Raw genomic sequence first — 17,331 nt, 5'->3', positions numbered from 1 at the left:
GACTAAAATAAGCACCCCCCCAATGCAGAAATCAGTGGATCAGCGGAAAGTTGCATGCCTGGTCTTACCAATAACACGTAGATATGCCCTCCAGCTTGTCTGTCCACTGCTATTGGTAGCAATACAACTATACATCCCAGAGTCCTCCAAAAACAAGCCAGATATTTGCAATCGGCCAGTGTCTAACACTGTAAATCTGAATAACAAAATGTATAGTGGTTAAATGAAGAAAACTGACTGGAAAAGGATTTGAGCTTGCGACTTCTTCAGCATGTGAAGGTACTACCAAATAAGCTCTCCAGTCTTGTTAATGGTCTCTCCAGTTTTTCATGTCTTGGCTGTAGGCAGAGGCCATAAACCAATACATGCCATATGGCCAGTTTCAAACCAATGGTCAGTACAAGTTGTAACACTGCTGCAATTCTACAACTGGTACTTTGGACTCATGCAGGAAGTCTGCAGTTTCTTACATGCAGATCATCAATTTGACAGCACAAAATTATTTTTATTTCACTTTTAGATGTGAAATTTCACCATCTCACACAAGTTTAGTCACAATGATTAAATACTGATCTTTTAATTTACTGTTTTGGCATTTACTCAGTTAGATTTTCACCTTGACTTTATGAAAGCAAAATTACATTGTTTCAGAATGCACAAAGGAAAGTGCCAAAATCTTGGGCCCAAACCCTCAAATTCCATGTGCAAAAGTCTTACAAGGAAGCAGGACAAACAATGACGTATGTACTTGCTGCAAGTCAGAGGTATGGAATCCAGAGAGCTTGCTGGAATTTTTCAGAAAAATAAATATTCACACAAACCACACCAAAAATTAAAGGAAAAAAAGTAGTTGAATTAATTTAAAATATATATAATCAATGTGATTTTTGTACCTCCATGAACAAGTAAATGGGGCTTTTTAAGGGTTTCAACAGTTAAAGATAATGTACATGTAAGTATCATTGTTGGAATACCTGGTATCACTGGCATGTAATGGAGCACCATTCTTTGTCCATCGCACACTTGGGGCGGGGTTACCTGCTGTTTCACAGGTTAGTAGTGCTACAGTACCAACAATGAGAGTTTGGTTGCTGGGACCGTAGTTGATAATCGGAGGTGGCTGGCTGACAGAGGCTGCAACAAGGCAAAAATAGTCATACAGTTAAACAACTTGGTTCTTCAGCCCAATGTCTCATGATCAATATAGCTTACCAACAACCTGTTGACTCTTACAATAACTTAGGCCTGTTTCGGACACAAGACAGCCATAGTACCATCTCACAAGTTAGTTCAATTTTCTGCATAAGTCTTGAATCCAAACATTCCCAGATCCATCAAATCAAACAGGAGGTTTGGACAGATTTCACAGGACGAAGGAAAGCAGAAGCTGGCTATCGTTACTGGATTTGACTGCCATTTGCAAAAGGTGCCACTTGCCAAAATCATTTACTTCGGTAACTGCCACATTTTATGTCAAAATAATTGACTGCTGAGAAAAGAAAATTTCACCAAAACATGTTGAAGCGTGTGCTTATCCTCAGCACTAGGAATCACCTAAGATTACTGTTACCACGCCACCAGTTTATTATAATTTTCTCAGATTTCATCAATAGATTTTGCAGTGAACCCAGAGCCAATTTGACCACAAAAATGGCTACATTCATCTTACTGGCCTAATGTAGAGCTCCTGGTCATAGCAGGTCAACATAAACGAGATGAAATAATCTTGGCATCCACTTTAAATCAAGGTCTTTGTGTTGCACATGTTACAGGTGTTTTCAGGCTTCACTTGTTCTATGCTATCAGAAACTCCATATTCATGAGCACAAAGTCATATCACCGATAGTGGGGTTTGTGTTGTCAGTGTTTTAGCATCAAGAGCTACCACAATATTTGGGTTTCTGCTGCTATCAATTCTCTCCATCAGGAAATGGTCACTCAATTATTTTCAATGACACACATGTACATGTACTGAACATGTTTGTATTGATAAAGTATAGTGTACCTGAAGTGACACCATAGAAACACTGTCCCCGCTGTTATCAGAAAACAGCTGGGACATCAGACACATTCAAAAGTCCACTTGAAAGATTCAATTACCAAGTACCATCTTATCATTCAAGAGTTAAGAGGAATAGTTACTTCAAGTAAAATTCATTTTATCATTCCTTTAATAAAAATTACAAAATAGGGATCACTGACAAACCTGAAATCAATATTTACACCAAGCTGCCATGAGCACCGACAGAGTTTTCACTTGGGTTAACAGACATCAAAAATATTTCAACTATTAAGGTCAGTGGTAATGTTTGCCCACGTTTATGTCACATCATGCTGGCTTCCCCTCTGATGTGCCAGCAATGTTGTATGCTGTATGATATATTTAATATCTAACCTATGACTCGCAGGAATGCTCTGGCTTCTATCACACTGGAGCCACTGTGAGCCGTGCATACATAGTACCCTTCATCTTCCTCCCTCACATCAGTGACATGTAGCTCTCCATCGCTTGTCACTTGAAGACGACCACTCTGCATATCCACAAAAAGCAGCTCTTCCTGTAAACCATCAAGCATACATGTACCTGATCACCACACATGTCCACATTGTTGGCCTCCACTGTGCCATAACCTGCATTTACATTGTAAATCAAATGCCACCAAGTCCTACCCAGCAATCCCTAAGGGCCAAGTAGCAGCTGAAATTCTGCCCCAGAAATGTCCAGCCTCAATGAAGCGATGACTTGTAAACCTCGTCATACAAAGGATTCAGCATCTTTATTGTCTCAAACTAATTCAGTAGGCGGTTTTTTATGCAAATTTGGACACACATAGAAGGTAAAATGCCAATATACACTGTACAGTGTAATCTTACATTTTCCACCCATTTGAAAGCACTGCAATTATAGCACACAACATAAAAATTCGACATATACATGTAGACATTTTTTGACAGAAATTAAGATTTAATTTTGCTGCCATTTTTGAGTGATACAGATGCAATGGAAATAAGGTCAGATAGCTGACATATTCAGGAGGTGAAATCTAAAAAAAAAGGAACAAAAATGTCAACGTACATGTAACTGCCACTCCTCGATTCAATAATCCAACGTAATACGGTAATGGTTACTATATTTCCAAGTACCTTAGGGATGTTCCTGATTTTGTTGAATCCCACAAGTGAACTCCTCAAACATTTTAATCACAAAAAATTGAACAGCTGTAAGATTATGGTGCTCCTAAATATAAAAGTGAGAGGAAATATTACATCTCCCCAGCACAAAAGATCATCATTGGTGATCAAGCAAGTCTGAAACCATTTCTCTGGAAAGCAGGTGTTAAGTCTAAACGGAGGTTTCAATTATTATTTGGGTCACAATCTTCAAGTTTTAGTCACTTTTAGACTATTTCAGGTTCATCATTACTATCGCTACAATTTTTCCCAAATCATGAGTGGATTTAGGTTTTCTTGGACCCATTACCCATTCCCATTGGTTAAGTACCCTGGAAACCATCGCTACTATTCAAACACCAAAACTAGAATTTAAAGCATAATGCTACAACACAATTCCCCTATGCAATTCCTTTGTGCTATGCCATGCTTGCACTATGTGAAATAAAATAAACCAAGATGTTATTTCAGAGATGTTATTTTGTATGAGAAAAATAATAATCTAATTTTCTTTTGAACAAGCTTCTGTTCCTTTAAAACAATCTAATTTGTACATTGCCCGGGAGGTTATGGTTTTATAACAAATGAAATAAAACTGGGCATCACCTATTTTCAGTCAGCAATGAGACATCTGAGTACCAGAGATGCCAGTAGCCTATGCCCAAAAAATCGAAAAATTGCACGGTGTCGGTTTTATACGTATTAATGCATGGGTATGCAGGCATGTACACAACGTGCATATTCATTGTCTAGTTGACTATAAAAACAAAAAAGTTCTTTCTTGATCATCGCTGGTTGATCACAGTCATGAGTTGCAGCCTACATGTAGGCCTGCCTGCTGTTTTTTACTCAAAAAGATACGAGCATGAAGAAAGCTTTCCACCTGATCGGAAGTGGGCAGCGCTTTGGTCATGATGGTAGTTGGTAGGCTTAGGCCTACCTGGCAAACGAAGCTTTCTAACATAAGTAGAAAAGAAATCACCACTGTTATCCTTTTCTTTGGGCCATCTCAACTGAAATTTGTCCTTGACATCTCTTTCAATATCATGAAAATCCTCGTTTTTTTTTGACAATTAGATGCTGCATTTTGTTGGCCCTCTAACATATAGTCAATCCACGTGTTGATCATCCAATGTACAATGTACATTCGTTGTGTACGTTCATGCATCGCGCATGTCACATGTGCATGCATTGAGCTGTCCATGACAAGCAATTTACATGCGTCTAAGGTCAATATTTAAACGTATTTCCAGTTACTGATGACACCACTCAACAATGTCCGTCGTATTTCGCACCACAATATGACTGACGTAAGCACTCTACTGACGACTGCGCACAAGATTAAATATCCAGTCGTGCGGTGCAGGATACGTGCGCATCATAGATTTGCTTCCAGTCTTTTCTTCTTTATTAAATTTTGTCATTGTTGAAAACATTGAAGGGGAAAATGTAAAAAAATTGGATTCGGGGAGAAAAATACCCAAAAGTCGGATTTCCAATTAAAATAAGAAAAGTGGCATCTCTGGAGTACTGGTCACAGCAAGGACTGTGTGCAGAGCTACTGTTCAATATGCTAAGAGGTCTGGGCTCTTTCCATAGTAAAAACCCACATGCTGTCCAACTTGGATTGATGGGTAAGTCCTGTATGTATAAATTGCAGAGAGAGAGAGAGCTCCTACCTGACTGCCTTCTTTCTTCCAGACGATTGCCGGTGTTGGGCTGCCTGTAGCTTGGCATTGGAATGATGCTGTGTGATGGATCTCTACAGTCCTGTCCATTGGTGCCTGGGTAAAGGTGGGGATCACTGTAACAACCAATAAATAGTTTCATTATACACATATACCAGTACTTGGGAGGATCAACCATCTTGGTAAAGATACCTCAAATTAAGGTAGATAAAGGATTGTTCACATCATATTTTTTACAACCAGGGAGTGACAAGAAGCCATATTTTAGACATGTTCAGCCACAATGGGGCAAAATGGACTTTTGGAAAGAAACTTGTACATGAAAGTGATGCACAAGAATTTTCATTTGGTCTATCAGAGACCTTACTATGGTATTTCATTGCAATATCAAGCAGACTTAACATTTACATAAGCAGCAAAGCAAAAAAGCAGTAAAAAGTTCAGAGTTCTCTGTCTTCAAGCAAAGTGCATAACACAATCACCATGTAAGAAATGCAAATAATCCAACCTTGGATAAAATGTTCACTCTGTCCACTTCTAATCAGCAAGAGTTAGAATTCTAAAACTGAGTTTCAAAGAGAAGACCCTTCAGGTTGGAGGATACTGACAAACTCCACTCACTGGAAAAACACTTTTTATTCTGAAACCATACAGCATGGTATTCGCAATGAAAGTGAAATTTCCCAAACATCTTAGTGCTGGAACAAATGAAGTCCAGCATGGTATTCGCAATGAAAGTGAAATTTCCCAAACATCTTAGTGCTGGAACAAATGAAGTCCAGCATGGTATTCGCAATGAAAGTGAAATTTCCCAAACATCTTAGTGCTGGAACAAATGAAGTCCAGCATGGTATTCGCAATGAAAGTGAAATTTCCCAAACATCTTAGTGCTGGAACAAATGAAGTCCAGCATGGTATTCGCAATGAAAGTGAAATTTCCCAAACATCTTAGTGCTGGAACAAATGAAGTCCAGCATGGTATTCGCAATGAAAGTGAAATTTCCCAAACATCTTAGTGCTGGAACAAATGAAGTCCAGCATGGTATTCGCAATGAAAGTGAAATTTCCCAAACATCTTAGTGCTGGAACAAATGAAGTCCAGCATGGTATTCACAATGAAAGTGAAATTTCCCAAACATCTTCGTGCTGGAACAAATGAAGTCCATAAATGAGACTGATTGTTTACATATTTACCCCATACTCCAGGGATGCTGGGACATTGTAGCTTACAATGTGTGAGTATGTGCACACAGACTGTTGAAAGATTGTTTGTACAAGCAGTCTGATGAACAGCAAGATTCAGAAAGAACTACACAACGGTGCTGCCCACATTCAGAAGCTGTTATATCAGCCACAAGCACTGTGTAATTACAGACGGCCTACTTGATTGATTCACACTTCCAACCAATGTCACATCATGCAAATTCTATCATTTCACTGATGGTTATGTCAATATTCAAGATCAGTGAAACCAAACTGACTGCCTCAGAAGATGACTGCAGCAATAGTCAAGAATACAACATTTCAGATTGGCTCAGAATAATTCATGAAATGTCAAGGCTATAGCAAGACTGGTTGGAATATAGAGGCAAATGTTGCCAATGCTACCTCTACCCTGGATAAGTTATTTCTTCACATTAAGCAGGTATTAAAAGCTTCAAGTTTAGATTTTATTTACTTGAAAGGTGCCTACAAGGATTTCTAAAAATACAAACAGAAAAATGATTCAGACAATAATACAAAGTGAAGACAAAGGCTTCAAATATACAGCATCCTAACAGGCGCATAATTCATTGATGGTGGGTTCAATGTAATTGTCTTACCACTAACGGTCAACATCATATCATCCTGTACTCGGCCATTAGAGTTGACTGCTTCACAAACATAGACCCCTTCATCCTCTTGAGTTACCTGACGAATGCGTAATGAGTTGTCCTCCAGTATACTGTATCTGAAGAAGTAACACAAAGATGGTTATCAACACATTCTCACTTTTCAAGTCCACTATCAGTCTATATTGATATCATTCAGGAGACTCACATAAATGTATCAAAATGAGGGATGATATGACGCTTCCAGATAAAAAGCAAATGATAGTAAAAGATGTGAAAGCTGGTGAAATAAATGGGCTCATGTGAATACATTACGAGTTGAATTTTATCATTAAATGAAGGATGTAGGCTATTCAATTGGACAGAATATCTACAACAAACTGTTATATACATATTCATATAAATATCCATGTTTTGCATAAAACAATTACAAGAAGGAAATAAACTAATCAAATCAGAAAATGAGAAGAACAAATATGAAGAAGGGACGTGACCAGAGAATTATTCCTGATGATAGATTTTCAACAGTTGGTGGGATGACATAAAATTGAAAATTAGATATTAAATTATATGGATAATGCCACAACAGCAATGTTTTAAGGTACATGTACCTATTTAAAGGTTTCATCGATCTAAAGGTAGGCAATAGTTTGAGGTGGCTCCACAGAAGAGGTCCTTGATTTCTTAGAGTGGATAAATCAAGGAATGCTCTGACTTTATGGAGATGAAGTGGCTGATTTTGTATTATGAGAATGAACATCCAATTATCAGTTTAATGAATATGTAGCTTTAAGAAGATCATTTGTTTCAAATTTATACATCAATACACCAACACGATAGCTATTAAAGTTGAAAACTCACAAGGTTTTGTATTACTAAACAGTAGTGCTGAATGTTCTGTAGACATGGAGTTATCAATTATTCTGAGCGTTTTCTTTTGCATTTAACACTTCACTTGAACTCAACACTCAGTCTAACTTCCACTGACTAGCTGAGCCTGGTAGAGTTCAGAAACTATGTTTTCATGCCTGAGCATATCGTGGGAACCTCCACAATCCCCCCAAAAGGTTCCAGTGTGCAGAAACTCAATTGGCTCACTTGCTGGCAACTTCTAAGGGTCTATATTCTTTAATCTTGCAAAGTCCTACAAAACCTTCCAGTGGATTTTGAAAGATGTGGGAGGGTCAGGGTAACACTTACCTTCCTGGTGGGAGCTCCCCACTTTGCTTGGACCATGTGACTACAGGGATAGGATCACCAATCACGTCACAGCCAATCAGGACTGTGGTACCAGGGCCTACCATGATATCTTGTACAGGATGTACCAGTAATGGTGGGGCTGCATACATACAACAAAAATACAAAGTCATTCGGTTTACGGATATTAAAATGGCCATTCTCATTTGTCTGAAACATGATGGCAATTCCACGGGTATGTACGTCTACATCATATTTATAGTTTATTTTTCAACGTTAAGTCTTAAACATTTCCTTTTGCCTACACTTGGCTTGTAATTTCATGTTCCTGCCCTGAGGAGTTTAAGTTATACATGGATTTTCAACTGATGGCTGCTATTGCCTTGGTCAGTAAAGGCAGCTACTGCACATGTTTGTTGACTGAGGTAAATGCCATAAATATGCACTATCAGGTCCCAACAACCACAAATGATTTTTTCCATCTCTCCTCCTGAGAATACTGCTGACTATGTTTAGAAATAGCAATCAGTGAACACTAACGACAGCTGATGTCTGACATGACCAACAGCTGAGATGTCTGATCAAGCAAATGGCATGACCTGGGGTCACATGGGCGATACAATAAGAGGTAAAAGTCAAGTCGTATACAGAGGTTTCATCTTATGATTGGTGCACCAAGTGTCCAATTACAGGGTCAGGGGCATCATGAATCGATCTCATACAAATTGTTGGGGACAACTGTGAAGTGATGCTAAGCTGCACTATGAACAATGACTTCAATATATAACTGCACTGAAGTACACACTTCCATAATGAACTGACTCTTCCTTGTACCAGTACACAAATTTCTTTAGGAACTTGCAGGATTGCAGACTTAGTCTACCCACACAAAATAATTAAATTAAACAACAAATCCTTTGTTCCAGTTTCCTATGAAGAGGTCCCCTGGTTCGCTATGAACAAGACATTCTCCTTGACAGCCACACTGTCTGAGAAACACAGAATGATTTGTCTCTCATGCATGGATGACCACACCCTCTCAGTGTTTTAGGTTCCAAATGTAAGCAACACAAGACAGGTTATTAAAAATATTGTGTCTCAGGTGTTGGAATGATATGTGTTGAATATATATATGCATGTACATGATGCATTTGGCCCAAGTAACTTAAAGGGCATGTTTCCAGGATGGTTATCACCTTTTGCCATTGTCAGTGTTTTTTTTATAGTTAAGACCTGCTTGACAAGCAAATATAAAGACTATACTGGACTGAATCACATATCAGGGCAAATATTCAACTCACAAGTGACAAACAAACTGGGAAATCCTAAGAGTTTCTAAAGGGTCTTTGGTTTGAGATGGTAAACATAGGGAGTGAAAAGAACAAATCGGTTGATAAGAAAAGTTTCATGCGTAACACTTTGATACTAAAGTCACTTTTCATTCCCATATGCTCTCTAAAATAGAAAAAAAAAGTCATCACCTATTCTTGACTGAAACTAATGAAAGATTTTGACAGAAAAACAAGAACTATATTTTGGTTTCCACCCACATTCACATCGCCAGTAGCCTAAGACTGTGAAACTGCCATTGGAGTGCTGAAAGGTAAAAGTAATTCCACACTAGGGAAACACTGCTGATATGATGGTGACATTAAATGCTGCCCATCTTCACTGTTTTGTGACATGATATATCCCAGGCTTGTGGCATACATGCTCTAGTAAGGACAGGCAGGTGCAGTGCCTTTCTGCATACCTCCCACTCATCCATCCCTCCTCACTGCAACAACAGAAGTGAGACACCTGCTGCTAAAGCACATGCTGCGGGTACAGCATTTGAATTTGCACTCAGAAAAACAAAACAGGTTTTATTCAGGTCAACTAATACCTGGATTTAAGATATACATGTAACCAGATCTGAATCTCGTTTCTTTCATGAATATAACGGTAAGGTACATGTACCTTTTGAAACCCCTGACACAGTAGTGTGTTCAAGTTGAAATGTTAAGATAACCCTAAGAACATGGAGACACTGAATGCTCCCCACATCTACATCTACATGACCTACATGTATCTGTTTGGCTGTGTTGGCATAGACTTTTACCGCATTACATGAAGTAGTTATTTTTAATAATCACACTTACTTGTCAGCGCATGCAAGGTTTTACATGATAATTATTCTTCATAACACTTGTTTTCTTCCTTATTCCTGAATAGCATAAGGCAGTGGGTTACCCGGGTCAACAATGACAGCTGACTGTAGGACACTTACAGTAAGTGTTTGCCACACTGTCTCACATTTTACCAACCCATCAAATTTGCCACTCATTCAATTGAACACTGAATCAATTTATGACAAAGTGCAGGCAAACAAACACATATGATGATGCAGGGAACTAAAATGGCATTCTAAGCACACTTTAAAAGCAAACAAGTTTGGAAAAAGACAACTTCACTTGTCACTCCAACAATTTCAGCTACTGTCATAAACATAATGAAGGCCAGATGCGGTATTTCAAAGCCTCTAAGATATAAAAAACTTCTGACTCGTGGATGCATATGCATGTACAGTTAGAATGCTGGTATATAAAACATATTTTACACAATTTTTTTTTCTGTGATAACATTATCCCTAAATATCAATTTTATCATTTCTGTCTGTATCTATTGACATGATGTAATTTCCAAATTTTTGATATCAATTTGACTTTGCGTCTGGGATGTTCATTTCACACTCACTGGGGTAAGGGCAAAACTTTGTATTTAATTTCCAATTTTATTTCCAATGTTAGCCAATTTTCAACGGGCCAAATCTCAGTGTACAATGCATTTCAACTGGGTTTGAAAACCTACATTACTCAATGCATTTCTGACTTTGTATTCAGTGAAACCTACACTGATGTTGCAATTTTGGTTGAGATCAACCAATTACATGTGACAAAGACAGGCCATAAAATGCCAAGTAGAACTTCCTTAGTGACGGAAGCAATTACCTTTGACAGTGAGGTAGACAGGATCGGTGCTACGGGAACCCATCTGGTTGCTGGCTGTACACACGTAGCTGCCTGCATCACTCGCCCGAGACTAACCAAAATAAAGCCAGCAATTAACAGTCATTTATATAATGGGTAAAGTCAATGTCAAGACCACTGTTGTGTTTACAGATCAATAAATCATTCCCTACCTCATCATTATACGCAAAGCTGCTTGACGCCATGAAAGTATGCTTGCAAAACAGCAAAGCACAAATCCAAAATGTCTATATCATATTTGAAATCACATTCTTACACAGTATACTCTAGTCTCAAGTACTAAGTCAGTTTTTTTATCTGCAAATAAAAATGACATTTGGTAAGACATTACACTTCGATGGAAAAAAAAAATTACTTTCATAGGATGTGGTGCGTGGTATCCTTATCACATAATGTGTGTAAATAACTTGTACTTAAGTTTAGTTTATCCATATTAGACTTGCATTTGGCTTTTCATATCGTTAATTATCAATCCTGAAATGCCAATTGATGCATGAAAGTGTGGATCAACTTATTTTTCCACCTCAAGTTACAGAAGCTGAGGGTATTTTTTTTAGCGTACCATGAGGGTTTTATATAGTTGCTTCGGAAAGGACCCAAGATATGCATACAGTGTGCCTGTGCATATCATGAGATTTTCTACCAGTACCATGTGGAATGTTGACTTCTGTACAAATCACAATGAAGTCAGTAAGCCCAAACCATCCCTCTGTTGCATGATCCTGACTAAGAATACATTCAGACAAACCCCGCGTTGATACAAATGATATTGTGCTTGGGATGAGTTTAGATGCAAACTTCTAAATCCAAAATATGCAAATTCTCAGACCAGAAAAGTTCACGCGCACTCTGTGATGTACAGTATATCCCATCCCAATAGATTAGGCAGCTCTGAAATGGTTTATTTCCTAGTGTTACCAGGACAGTGTTCTTAATTAGTGAAGGTTCATCAAAGTCATTCATTTTCGTGAAAAAGAATAAGTTACATATTTTTCATGGAGTAAGCTTTTCAGCTTGTAAACCCAGCTTCCAAATCATAGTTTGGGAGAGTCAAGCTCCATGTCCAGCATACTACATGTAGATATAATGGTCAGATAATTAACGACAGCATTGAGTGCAAAGCTTAAGGGAGGCAGTCTAGGTGTCCTGAATTTTGCATATTCTCTATTGAAATCTGAAGAAGTTTCTACCACTATAAATGCCTGTCAACACAAATCGCTTTACAACCCCAAAAAGTACATGCATATGCAGAAAAACACACAATAACATTTTTTTTCTATCAAAACAACAGTGAGTTCGGATCCTATATTTTGGAAATAAGAGATTTAAGGAATAAATATGTATATGGACATCGAGTATCCCAATTTAAGCTACCGGTTCTATAAACAGATAAATTAGATTCATATTTTCAAAAGCCCTGTTTTTACGTGTAAATGGCAGACTTTGTACTTTTAGTGTAGCAAGGAGCTTTTGTGCAAGTTTAGGTATCACTAGCCACCTTGCACACACGACCTGTAGTGCAATGAGTCAATGTGAACAAACCACCTTAAAATGTGGTCCATCAGACCTTTGCATTCAAATGTCACTCCACAGCTCATTGTTGCAAGAAGCAATCACCATCATCGTGTGTTTATGCTTATCTACCGGTACCAATTTCTGTGAGTCCGAATTGTACCACCTTGGTGGTGTAAATTAACTACTAGCTCGTGCCTTATATGAAACTACTGTAAATAGTGATATCATGAGGTTTCCATCCTGTAGCACCTTGACTGTCTCCACTTTCAACTGTTAATGAGCCCTACCCACCCCTACCCTACAGAATCCAGACTGGATACGTACCTGTGATATCATGAGGTTTCCATCTTGTAGCACCTTGACTGTCTCCACTTTCAACTGTCAATGAGCCCCACCCCTACCCTACCCTACAGAATCCAGACTGGATACATACCTGTGATATCATGAGGTTTCCATCCTGTAGCACCTTGACTGTCTCCACTTTCAACTGTCAATGAGCCCTACCCACCCCTACCCTACAGAATCCAGACTGGATATGTACCTGTGATATCATGAGGTTTCCATCCTGTAGCACCTTGACTGTCTCCACTTTCAACTGTCAATGAGCCCTACCCACCCCTACCCTACAGAATCCAGACTGGATACATACCTGTGATATCATGAGGTTTCCATCTTGTAGCACCTTGACTGTCTCCACTTTCAACTGTCAATGAGCCCCACCCACCCCTACCCTACAGAATCCAGACTGGATACATACCTGTGATATCATGAGGTTTCCATCTTGTAGCACCTTGACTGTCTCCACTTTCAACTGTCAATGAGCCCTACCCACCCCTACCCTACAGAATCCAGACTGGATACATACCTGTGATATCATGAGGTTTCCATCTTGTAGCACCTTGACTCTGTCTCCATCTACTATCACATCTTCATCATCTTTGCTCCAGGTGACGGTGGGCTCTGGGTAACCTCTGGGGGGTTGACATTCTAACACCACAGGCTCACCCCCTTCTACCTCAGTGGGTACTGGCTCCCGCCGAAAATCATCCTTGATATCTGCAAATGTATTGTTACATTATCAAGATGCAAGTATAACCAAATTTAAGTATAATATGTCTTGTTTGCACATTCTGTCAATCTCATTTACATGTAACCCATCAAGGCAATTTACATGAAGACTCGCAGTTTGAACAGTACATATACCACACTGTACATGTACGTGACCACTCGTACATGCACCGGTATTGTCAGACAACAACACTGGGTTTGAGAGCAGATGATGCAGAGTACCGGTACATACTTGTACACGTATATACAGAATTTTTTTTCTGCCCCTGAATGAAAATGAACCTGCAATGTCTTTGTGGAATCTGGATGCACATCAGCATGGCATTCCAGTGAAACCATCTCTCACTTGTCATCAGTGAGGAGGTACACCACACTACATGTACATACATGTATACCGGTACATTATTTAAGCACATGTACATGTACACTGTACTTGGGACTACAGAACCAACAAGCCTATCCACCCGAGCACAACTACAACCTCAATGGTAAAGAAAAAATACGCTGGTGGGAAGATTTTCAACTGGGCTCAAGTACAGTTGTGAAGACTTTATTAAACGAAAATTCGTCACACATGCTTGAAGTGTCCATTCTAAGCATACATGTACATGTATGTAGATTCAATCTATGCATGAGTGCAGTAAGTTCCCACCCAAGGTCTGTTGTTTCTATACATGTACATGAAAATATGCATTGAACAGATAGAGGTATCTCCTCTCCCTCAATGCCCATTTAGTAATTCCACAATTTGAAAGAATTTTCAATGATCTTAGCTATGTTAATTTGCTAAATGTCATAGAGCGCTATGTATTGATACATGTAAGTCAGCTGCCAAGCTGAAATGAGGTGTGGATCCAAACGCAAAATGAGATGTGCATATCAGTGCTACACATTTATGCAATTTCAGCTGGCAACATGGCTGTTAAGCATCTGTATGGACATGTACTTTCCACACTTCACAACCTCTCAACTTGGCCCCTGATTTTCACACGTGGCGCAGAGTAACCAAAATAATAACACATAACCAGAAGCCAAGCACATTGTGTGTACCAGGTTACTTGGCTATTAATTTCAAGATAGCCAAGCTGAAAGGTAGGGGTAGTTTCAGGTGTGTATTGACTTTCAGGAGAAATTAAACAGCTGTCATAACAACAACAAACCAATCTGTCATGCTGTCAGGCCAACCACTCACAGAAACGTAGGACACATACATGCAAACCCATCTTATTTGCAGTGTCTTGACAAATGAAGCCTGATCTGATGGAAACTGTTGGATTCAATCAAGCCTGATGTTCTTCATCAGACCCAACACTGACTAGAGAGTATTTCTAATCAATAAGCTGGCATTCTTCATTTTCAGGTTGTGTTACATTCTACTTGTCAGTAAAGTTGCACATCAGATTGGGTTGATGCTTCCACTGATCTGAGCCCATTCTCATGAAGGTGCACTAGTGCTCTGAAGAGGTCACTTGTACAGTTGTCAATGCATTTGCTTAGTGGAGAACCAAAGGAATGAATGTAGGGCTGAATCCATTCAAATAATTCACTATTCGAATATAAAGTTATTTGGCTATCCAAATATTCAGCTGTACCAACCGGCAGATTGTTGATAAACAAACCATATACAAAATCAGTTGCAATGATACACACTTTTGTACATGCGATCAATATAATAGCTTCTCACATCTAGGAGTATCTCCAGCCAAGATTTCAGAGATGAACAAGACTTATAGCCCTGTTGAAAACTTCTATTCCTTTTAAATTGTGTAACGAATTGCGATGCAATATCAACCAAATGTCTGCGCACTTTGTAACATAAATCACACATTGTGTGATGTAAAAAGCACATGCCTTCATGCTGTAATATGCTTGAAACAATGATTTGATTTACACATACAGCAGGGCAGTGTCCTTTGAAATACAAATAAGCAGAAATCAAGTGTACAAGCAGCTGACTTCATTGGTTCCCACACAACAGGTGTTCACTCGGGATAGCCAAAATAGGGAACCAGTAACATGCACTTGCACAAAATGAATGGTGTTGGCTTGCATGGTCAGCTCCGGGTACAATGTGCATGAAATGTGTACAAGTACATAACGGACTTAACAACACGCGGTCATCGTTTCATGTCTCACAGACATTGGGTTAAGTTTTAACTTCTGAACATGTCACATGGAAGTTGAAAGTGGTACAAATATAAAATGAATTAATGGAAGAGTGAAAAACAAGTTCAACTTACACTGGATAGAATTTAAAAAACAGTGATGGATGTTTTGTTTTGGGCTACCATTACATGTACATGTACCGTACATGTACATCAACATATCCCTTTGCTAGTAAGCCATTGCCAGCCAAACAAGAAAGCCAACACAAGTGTTCACACTTTTGCAAGTACATGTAAAATAAAGGCTAGATTCTTTTCACAGTACAATTTACAAAAGGGGCAGGATACTCAGGTGTTTTTAGCTGTTGATGTTCATCATGTGCGGCTATTTTTAGTCAGATCCCACAGGCATTTTACCTTTATTTTTAGGTACTTTACACCTACTTAATACTTAAAATTTTCCAGCCGTAGACTGAGAACCCACTGCCATCCCTGATTATTTAAGAATGTAATTTTTTGGCTCTGAAAATGATTTGAAAGACTACTGTTGAAGACTTTATTGTTTTATTGTATTTTATTTATAACAATAATAAAAAAGCATTTATAAAGTGCACTTAATCTGTAAAACATTCTAAGGCGCCGGTCTAGAGTGGAAAATAAAAACTCAATTTTGTGTTCACGAAGAAAAATAATGTTTTGAGATTTGAGATGCTGCTGAAAATGTTTGTTGTCATGTTCTTGTCTTCAATGATCACTGAGCGAGTTCCATAAGCGAGTTCCATATTCAGTGATTTTATGCAATTATATTGTGAAAAAACTGCAACACAAAATTAGGCAATTGCTATGCAAACAAAATATCGCCTAGCAGCGTCTGCTATGAAGATATTTTAATGAAATCCATCACATTACATCTACAGTGTTTCTCCATAACTTGCTCTACCTGGTTGGAGTATTGAAATGGACACATTTTCCTTCTGCTTATTGACTCTGTAATTTCTTTACTGTCAAAAATCCGATTTTTTAAAATACTATTTCATATTGTTCTCATTACAAAGCATCTACTAAATAAATAACAGCCCAGTCAAACATCTTTGACACTGCAGCTGATCTAATCCAAATGTGTAATGTCAAATAGGACAATCAAACCCAAACTGGGATCTACTGGCTTACATACTGTATCCATAACATGTAAAAGTTGGTACCCAGTTACAATCCATCAATCCCTCATCGATAACATTATACACACTCATCACATGATGGCACCCTATCCTTTGTGTTTACTCTCCAATTTTATGATGGAGAACTTGTTTAGAGAGCTTCTTAGCCCAATGATATTCTATGCAATTGATTCTCTTCAGAGATATGCAGATAATGAATGACTTTTACTTCATATAAGATGTATGACAAAAGGAAACACCCTTCCTCATTTAGTATTTGTAAATTGTAGAGCATTGACACACTGAACATCTCAACATCTACATGTATCGAGTGAATCAAGCTTGACAAATGGTTTCTTATATTCCTAAGGTGAATATGTGTGAATTCCCAGGACAGTTTAATTTATAATGCTCTTTACAAAGCCCTGGCATCCATTTGCACAGATTGCGACTAATTTGCCTTACTGCAGTGGAGGAGAGACACAAGGCACAGGGGAGTATGATAAGTGTTGTCTCAAGGCAAAAAGCCCAATTGATTTACAGCACTACATGTACACCTCCAGAGGCAG

General features: G+C 38.5%; 1 protein-coding gene across 11 annotated transcripts in view; it reads right to left on the bottom strand.

Annotated features, from left to right (window-relative positions):
* LOC110982036 (roundabout homolog 2-like) overlaps positions 1–17,331 on the bottom strand; it is a 118,442-nt gene that overhangs the window by 22,431 nt on the left and 78,680 nt on the right. For 9 of the 11 annotated variants that reach the window (XM_087141860.1, XM_087141858.1, XM_087141855.1 and 6 more), the window contains 8 exons: positions 13,298–13,488; positions 10,879–10,969; positions 7,892–8,030; positions 6,683–6,810; positions 4,851–4,975; positions 2,396–2,558; positions 975–1,134; positions 69–196 (listed from right to left, as the gene is read on the bottom strand). In XM_087141860.1, the coding sequence (XP_086997986.1) occupies positions 69–196; positions 975–1,134; positions 2,396–2,558; positions 4,851–4,975; positions 6,683–6,810; positions 7,892–8,030; positions 10,879–10,969; positions 13,298–13,488 (1,125 nt within the window). Of the gene's footprint in view, positions 1–68; positions 197–974; positions 1,135–2,395; positions 2,559–4,850; positions 4,976–6,682; positions 6,811–7,891; positions 8,031–10,878; positions 10,972–12,650; positions 12,667–12,756; positions 12,815–13,297; positions 13,489–17,331 lie in introns of those variants that run through there. The other 2 variants (XM_087141862.1, XM_087141863.1) reach the window with 2 other exon arrangements.

This window comes from Acanthaster planci, linkage group LG10, assembly GCF_054643075.1.
Source record: "Acanthaster planci isolate LZ-2023a linkage group LG10, COTS_SCS, whole genome shotgun sequence".
Lineage (NCBI taxonomy): Eukaryota > Metazoa > Echinodermata > Asteroidea > Valvatida > Acanthasteridae > Acanthaster > Acanthaster planci.
The sequence above is the reverse complement of the archived record's forward strand: the minus strand, read 5'-3'. Positions and strand labels throughout refer to the sequence as shown.